Source organism: Gavia stellata, chromosome 21 (genome assembly GCF_030936135.1).
Source record: "Gavia stellata isolate bGavSte3 chromosome 21, bGavSte3.hap2, whole genome shotgun sequence".
Classification (NCBI taxonomy): domain Eukaryota; kingdom Metazoa; phylum Chordata; class Aves; order Gaviiformes; family Gaviidae; genus Gavia; species Gavia stellata.
The window spans coordinates 16,605,831-16,620,692 of record NC_082614.1 but is presented as its reverse complement, the minus strand read 5'-3'; the positions used below and the strand labels follow the sequence as shown (position 1 = coordinate 16,620,692).

Genomic DNA, 14,862 nt, shown 5'->3' with positions numbered 1-14,862 from the left:
GCAAATCCTGCAGAAGTATCTTCATGCTGATGTTTGGCATCAGCATTTCTAAGGCCCAGGTCTCCAGGGAGAATGCCCTAAGTCACATCTGCTCTTGCTGAGCAGTGTTCTGCTGCATATCTTGGCTTGCACTGGGTTAAACACAGTCACTGGAACAGCAAAAGGGTCTAAACCTTGTCAGCATTACTGATGTGGGGATTAGGCTTTTCTGTTCAGTGTCAGGCCCCAGTAATCAGTTGCATGCAGCACCATGCCGCTGGCAGTGGTGAATACTGACCCTTGAAATACAGGTGCAAGAAACCAGTAAGTGAGTGATTACAAGTAGTCTTCCCGTAAGGTGGGAAGCTGGCATCCTCTTCATGCTTTTAGCTCTGCTACAGCTCTCAAAGGGACCTAGGCTAAGTCTGTTGCTTTCTATTCTTATCTATCTGTTCACCCAAGACGTGGGGATAGAAATCCTGACTGGACTCAAGTGGAGATGTTCCTTGGAATAGTTAAATGGAAGAAACTAAAGAAACGCAAAGTTTTTTGTTACTATGACAACGAGGCTTCTGTTTAGAGCCAAAGAGACAGGATTTTTTATTACCAGCACCATAACAAACAGATCTTTGAACCCCTTTTTCTCTTTCTCTTTCTCTCTGTAGTCCCATGTGAGGAAGAATACTCCTGTTTACTCCAGTTCTACCTCAATGGCAGCTGTCATAGGAAATCCCAAGCTGCCTTCAGCAGTTATGGACAGGTGGCTATGGGGACCTATGCCCTCTGCAGAAGAGGAAGCATATATGGTATCTGAGTTACTTGGCTGCCAGCCCTTAGTTGGCAGTGCAGCAACAAAAGAGAGGGTCATGAGTGCCCTCACTCAGGCAGAATGTGTACATTTTGCAACCCATGTCTCCTGGAAACTGGCTGCTTTGGTCCTGACACCCAACACTGACAGCAATCCAGCTAGCAGCAAGAGTTCTTTTGGGAACCCCTACACAATCCCAGAATCCCTTCGGATGCAGGATGATGCCAGTGATGTGGAGAGCATCTCAGACTGCCCTCCTCTTCAGGAGTTTCTGCTTACAGCAGCTGATGTCCTGGATCTGCGGCTTCCTGTCAAATTAGTGGTTCTTGGCTCTTACCAGGAATCCAGCAGCAAAGTCACTGCTGATGGAGTAATTGGCTTGACAAGAGCATTCCTAGCTGCTGGGGCTCAGTGTGTCCTAGTGTCACTCTGGCCTGTTCCTGTGGCTGCTTCCAAAATGTTTGTGCATGCCTTCTATTCCTCCCTCTTAAATGGGATGAAAGCCAGTGCAGCCCTTGGAGAAGCGATGAAAACTGTACAGAGCAGCAAGCAGTTCTCCCATCCGTCCAACTGGGCAGGTAGGAAGAATTTGCTTTTTGACAAACAAGATGGGGTTTCTAGGAAGTGCTCAGGAAGTGCTTAGGAAGTTTCTAGGAAGTGCTTTTCTAGGAAGTCCACAGTTCAGTTTGTATTTTATTTTCCTTCCAAGATTTTTCTGTCTCAAAGGAAAGAGCATTTAAAAAAAAAAAAAAAAAAGTGACTGCTTCCTAGGCAAAAAAGAATGAGCATGGATATGGGTGCTTGGCATCACCACCAAGTAGAGACTTCCAGCTACTGAGGCTGTCTTAGTACTGCCCCTTCCATGGTATGTAAGCAAGTTCATTACACACAATCCCTGACTTTCACCTTTAACTCTTGATAGTGTCTTGGATAGAGCACCAGAGGAAGGATGGGCAGCTGCATACCTCGCTGCAATGGATGAGAAGGGGCAGGCAGAGCTACTTGTGCTGACATTTGGAGAATCTAGCATTTAGATGGTGCATAAGCCAAGACAGGTTTCTAACTGAGACAGGGAAAGGTCTCCATTTTCTGAGTTCTGTTTCTGCAAGCACTATTTAGCATCTATTGATTTCCACTGCTATAAAGGAGACATGGAGAATGCTAGGACAAGTTTAGCTGCAGTACAGCGTTTTCCCACTTGCTTGAACAGGAAAACACTGTTAATTTAATAGAGGAGGGACAGTAAGAAGTATCTAGAAGCTTTCTGGAAGTTCAGTCTATGGGACCGGGCAGGGAGTGAGCAGCTGCTCTGGGAAAAGAATATGACTCTGCAGGGCGCAGTAAACCATCATTCCATTAGTCCAAGAGGGCAGAGGATATCTGCTTCTGTTTTGAACATTTTCTGTAACGAAAAGAGATTGAGCGTCTCTTATTCTGAATTCTGCAGGCTTCATGCTTATTGGGAGTGATATGAAGCTGAACAGCCCTTCTTCGCTAGTAGGACAGGCCCTGACTGAGATTCTGCAGCACCCTGAAAGGGCACGAGATGCTTTGCGTGTCCTGCTACATCTGGTAAGAGAAAGGAAACAGTACCACACCCAGAAGGCACAGGGAGGGGCATTGCAGCCCATGTAGCTGTGAGATAATGTTACCTGTGGGTACGCATCTGTAAATGATGAATGGGAAGAGAAATACCCTGATCTGTAGCCACTCGCACTTGAATATATACCTTCAACCTTACTCCCTTACCATAAGGTAGTCTCTTGGGTCAGTGTGAAAACACTGGGACACCAGAGCAAAAAGAGGCAAAGTAATCCTCCCTTAGCTGTTGAATTGGGTCTCTGCTTTAAAAATGAGATAATAATTGGGGTTAATTGTTTCTACAAGAAAATAGCTATGAACATTGCAGTCATGGAGATGCAGAGCACAGTGACTGCTCTGCATACTTGGAAGAGAAGAGGCACTTTTGTCCCCATATGTGCCAGTAGCCTGTTGTGGGGAGCAGCAGGACTGAAGCCAAACTGCCAGATAGAATAATCTCTCACGACTTTTAATACTTTTCTTTCCGATGTGTCTTCTGCGGTTCCACAGGAATGTGGAGTATCCATAGGATGATGGAAGCTTGTGAATATAGCTAGTCATCCCAGTTGCTGGGTTTTGTGAACACACATCTCTCTTTACTGTTTATCATATAGCTGTAGACTCTTGCCTGGTAATAAGCAGTGTACGCGAGAGACTGGAACCTGAATGTGAGTTGTCTTTTGGGGAGAAATGCAGCTGTGAGGCTTATAGGAAACTATCACAATCAAACTGGTACTTAGTTTCCTGTGGCATTACTCTCCCCAGCATCCCAGAGAATATTGACATCACAGTGATTTTACAGCTGTGAGTGCTGAGTTACTGGAGCCTCTCTTTTTAAGGGCACTAACATCCTTCTGTGTAAGACGGGCCAGGTTGAACACTGGGTTTGCTGTCTCTCAACCTGCTGTTCCTGCCTCTTCACTGTGTAAAAAGAGGCGGTTAGTAAAAATCTCTTATAAAATAAGCTAATGCTGTATTTTCCCCAAAGGTGGAGAAATCATTGCAGCGAATCCAGAATGGGCAGCACAACTCCATGTACACCTCCCAACAAAGTGTGGAGAATAAAGTTGGTGGCATTCCAGGCTGGCAGGCACTACTCACTGCGGTAGGATTTCGGTTGGACCCTCCAGCCAGTGGCCTCCCAGCAGCAGTGTTCTTCCCAACCTCTGACCCTGGTGACCGGCTACAGCAGTGCAGCACCACCATACAGTCCCTCCTAGGTAAGAAGTAGGCCAGCTATGGGCTCTGTCTTCATCTGTTCAAGGAGACATTGACCTTTCCCTGCCTTTCTTTGGTGCAAGCCTGTAAAATGGTGATGTTTTACATCAATTAAATAAAAGTGTTTAACAGGATAGAGGTTCTAGAGGTAAATGTTTATGAAAATTTTGTCGTAGATGGGAATCATTTATTAGTGGGTCCAGTATCTGAGAAGCATGATATGACCTGCGCCTTTTTTTTGGAGAGCAAAATAGGCTCCCCATGATCCAGGAGGAAGCAGTTAACGACCTGCTATGCCACCTGGACACTCATAAGTCTATGGGGCCTGATGGCATCCACCCAAAGGTGCTGAGGGAGCTGGCGGAGGAGCTTGCCAAGCCGCTCTCCATCATTTATCAACAGTCCTGGTCAACGGGGGAGGTCCCGGATGACTGGAGGCTTGCCAACGTGACGCCCATCTACAAGAAGGGTCGGAAGGAGGATCCGGGGAACTACAGGCCTGTCAGCCTGACCTCGGTGCCGGGGAAGGTTATGGAGAGGCTCATCTTGAGGGCGCTCACGGGACACGTGCAGGATAACCAAGGGATCAGGCCAAGCCAGCACGGGTTCATGAAAGGCAGGTCCTGCTTGACCAACCTGATCTCCTTCTATGACCAGGTGACTTGCCTAGTGGATGAGGGAAAGGCTGTTGATGTAGTCTACCTGGACTTCAGCAAAGCCTTTGACACTGTTCCCCACAGTATTCTCCTGGAGAAGCTGGCGGCCCGTGCTTTAGACAGGTACACTCTTCGCTGGGTAAAAAACTGGCTGGATGGCCGAGCCCAGAGAGTTGTAGTGAATGGGGTGAAATCCAGCTGGCGGCCGGTCACAAGCGGAGTCCCCCAGGGCTCGGTTTTGGGACCGGTCTTGTTTAATGTCTTTATTGATGATCTGGATGAGGGGATAGAGTGCTCCCTCAGCAAGTTTGCAGACGACACCAAGTTGGGAGGGAGTGTTGATCTGCTTGAGGGTAGGAGGGCTCTGCAGAGGGATTTGGACAGGCTGGATCGATGGGCTGAGGCCAACCGGATGAAGTTCAATAAGGCCAAGTGCCGGGTTCTACACTTCGGCCACAACAACCCCAGGCAACGCTACAGGCTTGGGGAAGAGTGGCTGGAAAGCTCCCCCGCAGAAAAGGACCTGGGGGTGTTGATTGACAGCCAGCTGAATATGAGCCAGCAGTGTGCCCAGGTGGCCAAGAAGGCCAACGGCATCCTGGCTTGTATCAGAAATGGTGTGGCCAGCAGGAGCAGGGAGGTGATCATGCCTCTGTACTCGGTTCTGGTAATGCTGCACCTCGAATCCTGTGTTCAGTTTTGGGCCCCTCACTACAAGAAAGACATTGAGGTGCTGGAGCGTGTCCAGAGAAGGGCGACGAAGCTGGTGAGGGGTCTGGAACACAAGTCTTATGAGGAGTGGCTGAGGGAGCTGGGGTTGTTTAGCCTGGAGAGGAGGAGGCTGAGGGGAGACCTTATCGCTCTCTACAACTACCTGAAAGGGGGTTGCAGAGAGGTGGGTGTTGGTCTCTTCTCCCAAGTGACAGGACTAGAGGAAATGGCCTCAAGTTGCGCCAGGGGAGGTTCAGGCTAGATATTAGGAAAAAGTTCTTTACTGAGAGAGTAGTGAAACATTGGAATAGGCTGCCCAGGGAGGTGGTAGAGTCACCCTCCCTGGAGATATTCAAGGAGCGTGTGGATGTGGCATTGTGGGATGTAGCTTGATGGACATGGTGCTGTGTGGTGTTGGGTGGGTTGTGGCTTGTTGTTGTTGTGTGGTGGGTGTTGGTGTTTTTTTTTTTTTCCAGGTTGGACTTGATGATCTTACAGGTCTTTTCCAACCGTAGTGATTCTGTGATTCTGTGACTATTCCTTTCTCCCAGCTCTCAGTCAGAAAATGTATAATCGGATGCAAAGTGGGAAAACATTTTGCTTTCTTCTGGAAATTACTCCTGCTTCCAGAACTGCTTAGTGATGTGGAGGAGAGGTTTTAGGAATTAGCTGAGTTTTGTGTTCTGTTCAGGTTGTTGCATTTCTAGCAGTCAAGAAACAGATACTGAACAATCCCTGTTTCTGCTGATGTTTTTCAGGTTTGCCTAACCCTGCACTTCAGGCACTTTGTAAACTTATCACAGCTTCAGAAACAGGAGAACAGCTTATCAACAGGGTGAGTTGGGAGGTTTTCCTGCAGTACCACTTTCCAAATGGTTCTTCCCAGGTCAGTAAATTCAGAAATGCACAGAATGGTTTATGCCCTGGTTTATCAACCCAGAGCTTGCTAGGAGACTTCAGGATTGAAATGCTAAACTTGCCTGTTTGTGTGAATGAAAGTGTGTGTCCAGAAGAGAAAAATGCAGGTATGTTACTGAGCTGCATGGCCTTGGGTCTCCCCGTTCAGTGACAGAAGTGAAAATACGATACCTACTGCAGTGAGGGGGAAGCAAAATATGGGAAATGAGTGGCAGAACCACTAATTGCTATTTGGCCATCCTGTCTAGGGCCCATGTTGGCTGGTCTTCGTCCACTGTAATCACCAAAGTCCCAAGGTATAGTTGACTTTGGACAATGCAAGGTCTGTCAGAAAACTCACTGAGCCTATGCTTCTCCTGGTGTGCGTGCTCATAGCTCTGCTGAAAGGATTCACGGTCTTTAAGAGAAAGGCAGTGCCACCTGTGGCTATGGGACTCCTCCCTGCTCCCCCCAATCTCCTTCACATTCCTCCCTCTCCCCAGTCTTTCTAGCATGCCTAACCTAACCTAACCTTCCTCTGCGCCACCAGCCTGGCTGGCTTTCCATTACATGTTTCTTACTGTCCTGATTGCTCCTCTAATGAAGTTTATCTTGATTATTTGCCTGCTTTAGTAAATGAACACACCGCACATAGTGAATGGGCATATAGTTCACTTTCTTTTCCCCTTTCCCCACACAGAAGTGTTCTAGGGAAGTACCATGGTGGGTAGCTGAGATTATCTCCATGTAGCTTCAGTGGGCTTCCCTTCACTCTGTCATGTTGAGTGTCTCTGCACAAAATGCAAAATAACAGCCCCAGCTTTGCTGTTACCCACTAAGAAGCCTCCTTTGTCTATCCATTAGACTGAGTCTGCTTCAAGGAAAGGGTTTCTTGTTATGATCTACAGTAGCGCATGAGGTATTTCTAATGGCTTGTCCTTTATGGCATTTTGCTTTCTTGCCTTGACTCTTCTGTCAGTGTCCGAGACTTCTGTGGCTGAATAGCAGGGTTATTTTTTCCTCATTGCCACCAGAGGGAGGCCTGGAGTAGAAGAGATGTGATGAGTAGAAGACAACATTCCGATAGATCGGAATGTGTTACAGTGTCCATGAGATTACTTCACAATTGTCTTCTTGCCTCAGATAATTAAGTCACCCAAAGAAAAATATTCAGATGGCTGTACACAACTAACAAAAGATGCACTCACCATTTCCTCAGCTGCCCCATGCAATAAATATTGGCAGGGGTATTGCATTGTTTTTGCAAATGTTCTTCTATAGGCCAAACCCCAGGCAGAATTTCCTTTTGCACAAGTCTATCCAGTTACAAGTTAGGGTTTTTCGACTTAGCTCTCCCTTCCTCTGTGGTTACTTTCTTTTTTCCCCTCCCTCCTCTCAGCAGTTCAGTTGGTGAGCAGCTAAGGCTCTGCCTGTCCCAAAGGAGAGAAGACTTTGTTCAAAACTGGGGTGTAATGACTGACAGTTCAGTCAGTGGGTGTTGCTTACTGTCTTTCCTGTATGGGTGATAGGCATCATGAGGGAACAGGTGCTTTTGGCATTAGTGAAGCAGCAAGGCAGGGAGCCTGATCTTTTGCTCTGGATAGAAAATGCTTATTTTTAGTGCAAAAGAGAAGGCGGGAACCACAAAAGAGAGAACTTCAGTACTACCACAGGTGCAAGGAAAAGTTAGGGATTGCTGACTGCATTAAGTGCCAATACGTATCCCAGGGAAAACAAGAGAAGGGCTTATTTTATGTTCAGCCTTCTGCCAGAATGTGGGTTGGCCTGAGTATCTATCTGCCTGCTAAGTGTCTGAGTTGATTGTAATGAGCTGGGCACTCCCAGATTCCAGCTGCGTGTTCGCACGCTGTCAGACTCCTGATTCACAGCTCAAGCCATTTCCATTGCTCCCCTCTTTCTCTGGATAGAGCATCTTGCAGTCAGGATGCTGGTTTGCATGTGGATGTGTCACTGCAGGGTTCCTCTCTCAGGCATTTTGTGGCACAGAATAACCTGTATTCTTTCTTTCTTTTCTCCTGTCTTTCCCTTTCTTGTTATCTGCTGCCCGAAGGCTGTTAAAAATATGGTGGGAATGGTGAGTATTACATGCACTGGGGAATGACACTGCTGTGCAGGATAAAATGCCTTGGTCACTGCAGACCTATTTCCCTGCACTGCAGAGCAGCGTCTTCAAGCTGCTTTCAGGCCTGGAATTTACTCCATAGTGCAACTGTGGAAAAAAGACTGTGTAACCTTTTGTGGGTTGTAAGAGATGGGTGGTCCTGAGGTTAGCTGGTCCCTGATTAATGACTTTCCATCCGTCCTGCCCTGGCTGTTTTTGAATTACGTGGGATCCTGGCATCTGAATTTGTGTCAGATCTTCGTAAACACATTTCTTCTCTACTTTGCTACTCCCGTCCCTTGGGCATAGTTGAGAAACTTCTTTCCTGGAGGCCATGGAGGTATTAGGAAAGTCTTCCATGGTTTCATATGACTCGTTCTGCCCAGTTAAATGCTGAGAATGAGTTTCTTGGGATTTGCATAAGGAGTATGGGCCAATCATGGAATGGGCTGCAGTATGTTTCTGTGAGCAGCCCCAAAGTAATCTCTTTCCTTTTCTTTCATTTCTCAGATTTTCCTGCTGTGCTTCCTTCTTACTCAATTTCCACTGGCCACACCCCCCAACCCTCAGCCCTGTTCGGTCCCTACCTTTGCTGCTGTTCAAGTTTGTCCATTGTTGCTGTCCCTGGACTGTCCCTCTGCCCAGACCTTTTCATCTCACTGTTCTGCTCAGGAGCAGCAGCTGAATATATGGGTGTACAGGGAAAGGGATGTTTGCAGTGCATTTCTTTAGCTGTGACTGTCGGAAAAGCAGTGATGTGATTTGTTAAGGAATGGCTAATGTTTGTATTGTTATCTTCAGCTGCATCAAGTCCTGGTTCAACTTCAGGCAGGCGAGAAGGAGCAAGATTTCTCCTCTGCACCAATCCAGGTTTCCATCAGTGTCCAACTCTGGAGGCTACCTGGCTGTCATGAGTTTCTGGCAGCTCTAGGTAGGAAAACACTTCTTTCCATTGTCTTCCTAAAACTATTGCTAGTGTCTCATATGGTGGCTTGAAGTAGTGATGAGACTCTCAGCTTTAGATTTGTTTGTCTGGGTGCTGTTTGGTCTTTCCATCTCTGGATGTGATCCCTGACTGCTCAGTACGTCTTTGCCAGTTCACATGCACAGAGCTCTTTTGCTCGCTGGTTGGCCAGTGGTAAGGTGCATTTTTCTCTCATGCACCAAAACATCTCCTGAGCCAGCAGAACATGGATTTCAAGGTTGACAGCAGCTTGGTGGTGCCAAGTTGGTTTAACCCCAGTTTTTATTTCAGGATCCTCTTCCCCTCTTCTTCATAATACATACTTTTGAGTTTGCTTCTGGCCTTCTACCTGAAGTGAACCAATCATTCCTTTGGTAGGGAAACCTGTTCACTGGGCAAGGATAGGACATACCAGGGTGATAGTATGTACCATGGTCGACATCCTGCAGAAAAGACAGATGAGAACTAAATATCAAACTAGATTTTATTTCAGCTTGGACCTTGCTTGGAGTTAATAAAAGGGCATTGCAGGGAAGAGGCAACGCTGCAAAAAGAAACATCAAAGACGACTACTTGAGGAGCTCGTAAAAGCCAAGCATTGTTTCTCACACACAGTCATGCCTCCTGCAGCCCAGCCCTCATTCGCTAGATTCCAAGGTCTGTGCTCTTCTTCAGACCCATTTCTGTGAGAAAACTTTGAATTAATGATGAATGGTAGCGGCATGTGGGAAACTGTCCCCTGAGATGTGTTTAGTATATAATTGTCTGACAATTCCAAATAATTTGCAACTAAAAAAGTACTGACTAGTGCTTTTTGTCTGTCAGTTTGGACAGGAGTGATGTGTTTATGTGCATGTGTTCACACTCTGTAAGACTCCCAACACTTGCTGGAGAAGGCGTGCTAAATAGTCATAAAAACAAACCTACAAACTGTACATTGTAGATGAAGAGTCATCATTCCAGGACACTGCAGGATCTCATATCTTTTTGTTCTATTTGTGTTCTAAATGAGATCGCACTTGTTTAAGACATTGAATCTCTCTGTGAGGTGTGATTTTCTGCTCCCTATTCTGCTACAGGTTTTGACCTTTGTGAAGTTGGCCAAGAGGAGGTGATTCTGAAAACTGGGAAACAAGCTAATAGGAGGACCATGCACTTTGCTCTACAATCCTTGCTGGCACTTTTTGGTAAAGCTACTTACAGTAGTTTTTGCTCCTACATCATCTGATGATTTGATCAGAATGGCTTCTGTTGAAATCTCACACTCCTACCTTTTGCAGAGATCATACATGCATCATCACACACGTGTCATACAGACCATACATCATACAACAGCTGCAGCAAATGTTATTTTTATATGGGAAACAAACACTGAGACTTGGCTGAGGCCAAAGCTGGGAATAGAGTCCAGCAACTGGAGGATGTATAACTGACCCTTGTTTTTGAGATATAAAATGATAATGAATTGACAAGTTTCATCTAGGATACCTGGACTGAGGTTCCTGTCTGTGCATTTCCTGGGCTGTGCATGTGTGGTTTTTTCACCTAAGTAGTAGCTGGGTTTTTTGAAGTAGCATAGAGTCTGAGTGCATGTTCTCTAGCATTTCATCTTAATTCTGATAAGAACATTACCTGGTTTTGTTTGATTTTACTGTGTATCTAGGGGCATATTTGTACATGTTATTTTTTTCTTTTTTAGATTCTACAGAGCTGCCTAAGCGCCTTAGCCTGGACAGTTCCTCATCACTAGAGTCACTGGCTTCTGCTCAGTCTATTTCCAACCCTGTACCCCAGTATCAAAACCCTCCATTTTCTCCTACTTGTCCAGACAGCATTGCATCGGATGCCATTTCTGTGTATAGCCTGAGCTCCATTGCTTCTTCCATGAGTTTTGTTTCCAAGCCAGAGAGCATGCCAGACGGTGTGGGACACAGAGGACGCCAGGACTATGAGAGGCCCAAGAACGTCTATCCACATAGGTCTGCAGTACCGAGCCAGTTGTCACCACAAACCAGCACTGTAGCCAGCAAAGATGAGGAAGAATATGAAGGTTTTTCTATAATCAGCAATGAGCCTTTGGCCAGTTACCAAGAAAATGTAAAACCAAGATTTTCTCCTGATCACAGACAGCCCAAAACTGGTTGGACTGTAGGCATTAAAGAGTCGGTCAACTCCAAAGGGAGCCTAAGTACCCCAAATTCTCCTGTTAAAATGACTCTTATTCCCAGTCCAAATTCACCTTTCCAAAAAGTTGGGAAACTTGCAAGTTCTGATACAGGGGAATCTGACCAGTCTAGCACCGAGACTGACAGCACTGTCAAATCCCAGGAGGACAGTAATCCAAAGCTTGATCCGCAAGAGTTGGCCCAAAAAATTCTGGAGGAAACTCAGAGTCACCTCATTGCTGTTGAACGTCTTCAGAGAAGCAGCAGCCAAATAAGCAAGGGCAACAATTCAGATGATGGGGCTTCCACCCCAGCAGGTATGTCTGCATTCAGATCTTCAGAGACCAGTGCATTCAGTCGGCCAATCAGCTCTAGTCAGAAGAATCAGTCTTCACCTCTTGCAATTAAACCAAAGCCTCCAACAAGGAGTTCATCCCTTCAGAAAGTGAGCTCTGGCTATAACAGCCCTACGACATCGGAGATGTCAAACAAAGAAGGCACAGGCCAGTACAGTGGGCAGCCATCTCCAAGTTGTGATTCACATGGGTCCTTAACTGAGCAGCCTCACTTTAAACTCAAGTACCCCAGCTCTCCCTACAGTGCTCATATTTCTAAATCACCCAGAAATATCTCTCCAAGCTCAGGGCATCAGTCTCCTGGTGGCAGCACTCCATCTCCTGCTCTTTCTTATTCCTCAGCTGGTTCTGCTCGCTCAAGTCCAGCTGATGCCCCAGACATAGACAAATTAAAAATGGCTGCCATTGATGAAAAAGTGCAAGCAATTCACAACTTAAAGATGTTCTGGCAAAGCACCCCCCATCACTCCACTGGCCCAATAAAGATTCTCCGGGGAGCTCCTGGAACAATGACTTCTAAGAAAGATGTCCTCAGCTTGCTCAATTTATCTCCAAGGCACAGCAAAGAAGAAAGTGCAGATAAGCTGGAACTAAAGGACCTGTCTATTGGGCAACACCTTGCTTCTCCACAAAAGAACCCTCCAAATGGACACAGGCACCCTGAAACTACAAATGCAGTGACATCAGCTCATTCTCCACCTTCCAGTAGCACTCCAGGAACCACACGCCCCTTGAGGCTGCCATCTGGGAACGGTTATAAATTTTTGTCACCGGGAAGATTTTTTCCTTCCTCCAAATGTTGAAATGTCTTGAGTACCAGCTGATGACTTACAATCTTGTAAAAGTATTTGCTTCTGCCCACTTGCCTTTATCAATACAGAACCATTATCTAAGAAGCCGTGGTCATACCCACAGTTGGCAATGCACAGGAATGTGACAGATTGGCCCTGTCTGTCACTGCATAGGAACATGGGCCTTACACAGATGGGTTTTGGTTTCCCTGATCAGGACCTTGGCCAGACTCACTTGGTAACAGGTTCTGCGTAGCGTTCATATTTGCAGCAACAGGTCCAATGAATCTAGTTGTCTGTTCATAAAATACTAGCTTTTAAGCCACGTTCTTGTATTTCTTAACCTAACAGGAGGTTTTACAGCTGGCTTTTTATACAGAAATTATACATATCAGGGATTGGAGAGGGAAGTGAGAGGAGGCAGAACTTTGATGTCTACCACAAAGGAAGTATGCACAAGTTTCTGCCTGGAGAAGTACAAGCCATTTATTTGATTGCTTTCAAAGGCTGACAGAGAGAACAAGGTAACATACCTCTAAATATCTCTGCCAAGTTAGCAAAACACAAGAAATTGCTGGCAGTAGAACTCCATAGCAGCATGATACTGGCAGTTCTCTTGCATCATTTAGAGGCTGGTGAAACAAATACAAGAGGACAGAGGTGCCCCATTTTAAAACCTGTGTCTCAGGTAACTTTTCTGGAGGGAAACCTTTCAGGTGATATTTTGCTGGTTGGTCTGCTCAAAAAGAATTATTTGGGGCATAACAAGCAAGGTGAGCCTCGGCGTGAGGTAGTGAGCATGTGTCAGAGAGACAAGTTCTGGTTTTATTGAATGCTCTGATCTTTCTGGCACACAGCATTATGATGGTGAAATTTTCATCTTGGCAGGTATTTGGGCAGCACAGATGTCTTCTGTCTGCTGAGTGTGCACAGAAAAGGGTTACAGGCACTGAAGCTCAGAATGTTATTTTACGGTTCCACAGTAGGCAGGAATGTGACATCAGTGTATGTGATTTAGAAATCACCTGACCGAATAAATCCTTCACTGATCCTGCTAAATCATTCCACATAGCTCATCACAGGCAGGTCTGCAAACCTTTCCCCTGCTGTGGAAGCAAGTTTCTTCTGGAGCAAGTATACCAGTCTAAGCAGATGTCAGTGCAGTCAGAGCACGTACATGAGGCAACAAGCAGAGTGGCTGTATGCAGAACCTGTGCGCCCTCTGATCCATGGAGAAAAGGGAACCAAGAGCACGCCAGGGATGATGTGTAAAGTAAGCTTTCCTAGGCTAGATGGTGTTTAGGTGTTATGGATCAAGTTGGAGATTATTTCGTTTAAGCAGCTATTGAATGCAGTGATGTAATCAGAATCAAAACGATAATATACATGCACTGAAAACTGTGGGCGTGTGGTAGCATTAACTCAGCCACACTGCACACTTAGATCCGAGCAAAATATTTCACAGGCCATGTGCTATGAAGTCGGAGCACTGGATCACCAAGGCTTTTGGTTTCTATTCTGCACTCCCAAAATTCGCTGAGCGACTGAAGGCTAATCACTTCACCTCTCCGTGCCTCATCTTCCCTTTCTATCTAAATGGGGATAGTAATACTTACCTACCTACCTCACAGAGGTGTTGTGAGGCTTAATTAATTAGGCCCTGAGTTTTAGCTGGATCTTGAGTCAACTTCCAGTCTTGCAACTGACTACCTGAATGGCGAGTGCAGTCAGCTCTGTAAATGTATTAGGGACACATTGCTGATGCAGGTAATTGTTGCACTTATCGTGTCTGGATGCTCTTCTTGAAAATAGGGATCTGATCATTTGTGATTTTCTTAGGCATCTTGGCGGAAAAGCATGATAGCAGGACAGAGGATTCAATTCTGACACCAGAATATAAAATTACTTAGCCTCAGCTTACTCATGGTGCATATATCAAATGCTTACTTTAAGTATATTCTAGAATCCACTGGTTTTGGGAGAATGTTTTCCTTTTTGCTATCGCAAGAAATTAACACAAGCACTAAAGGCAAAGAATATAGGGCTGTGTTGTTACAGTCAGCTAACAAGGGATGGATGATCACAAAAGTTTCAGTGCAGAAAAACATCTACTCGTATTATGCAATGTAGCAAAAGAGTTGAGTAAATGTGTTCAACTCATATGATACAAGTTATTTGTCTGTACATTACATCTTTCTGTGATGGTTTGGTGCTAGATTTCATCTTCTCGTCATTTGGCAGGAAAAATTAGAATACTGGGCCAAAATGAGTCAGTACAGCGTCTACCCATCATGTAGACGGTGATATTGCTGATGATGCAACTTGCTGTGTCACAAGACTCTGAGAGACTTCATGTCACCTAATCTGTTTCTAACCAGCGCAACTGTTTTAAAACGACATCCCAGGAACATCCAGGATGGAAGTGGGCAGCTTTTTGTTTATAGTAACAGCAAATACTCCCTGTAGTGCTGCGTAACATGCCAGACATAAGCCTCTTTACTTGTAGTTTACTTCCATAACTAAAGGATCTTTTAATCTGTAGAAATTATATATTGCCATTTTGATACAACCCATTTTCACGCTGCCAGTAGGTTTCATACTGGCTTAAAGTTTT

The 14,862-nt window shown here is 45.6% G+C and overlaps 1 protein-coding gene across 1 annotated transcript in view; it reads left to right on the top strand.

Annotated features, from left to right (window-relative positions):
* TTC28 (tetratricopeptide repeat domain 28) overlaps positions 1–14,823 on the top strand; it is a 195,634-nt gene extending 180,811 nt beyond the window's left edge. The window contains exons 17-24 of the mRNA XM_059827937.1: positions 645–1,365; positions 2,235–2,359; positions 3,357–3,588; positions 5,712–5,788; positions 7,922–7,945; positions 8,774–8,903; positions 10,016–10,123; positions 10,636–14,823. Of these exons, the coding sequence (XP_059683920.1) occupies positions 645–1,365; positions 2,235–2,359; positions 3,357–3,588; positions 5,712–5,788; positions 7,922–7,945; positions 8,774–8,903; positions 10,016–10,123; positions 10,636–12,260 (3,042 nt within the window). The 3' untranslated portion in view covers positions 12,261–14,823. The remainder of the gene's footprint in view (positions 1–644; positions 1,366–2,234; positions 2,360–3,356; positions 3,589–5,711; positions 5,789–7,921; positions 7,946–8,773; positions 8,904–10,015; positions 10,124–10,635) is intronic.
* The last annotated feature ends 39 nt before the right edge of the window (positions 14,824–14,862 follow it).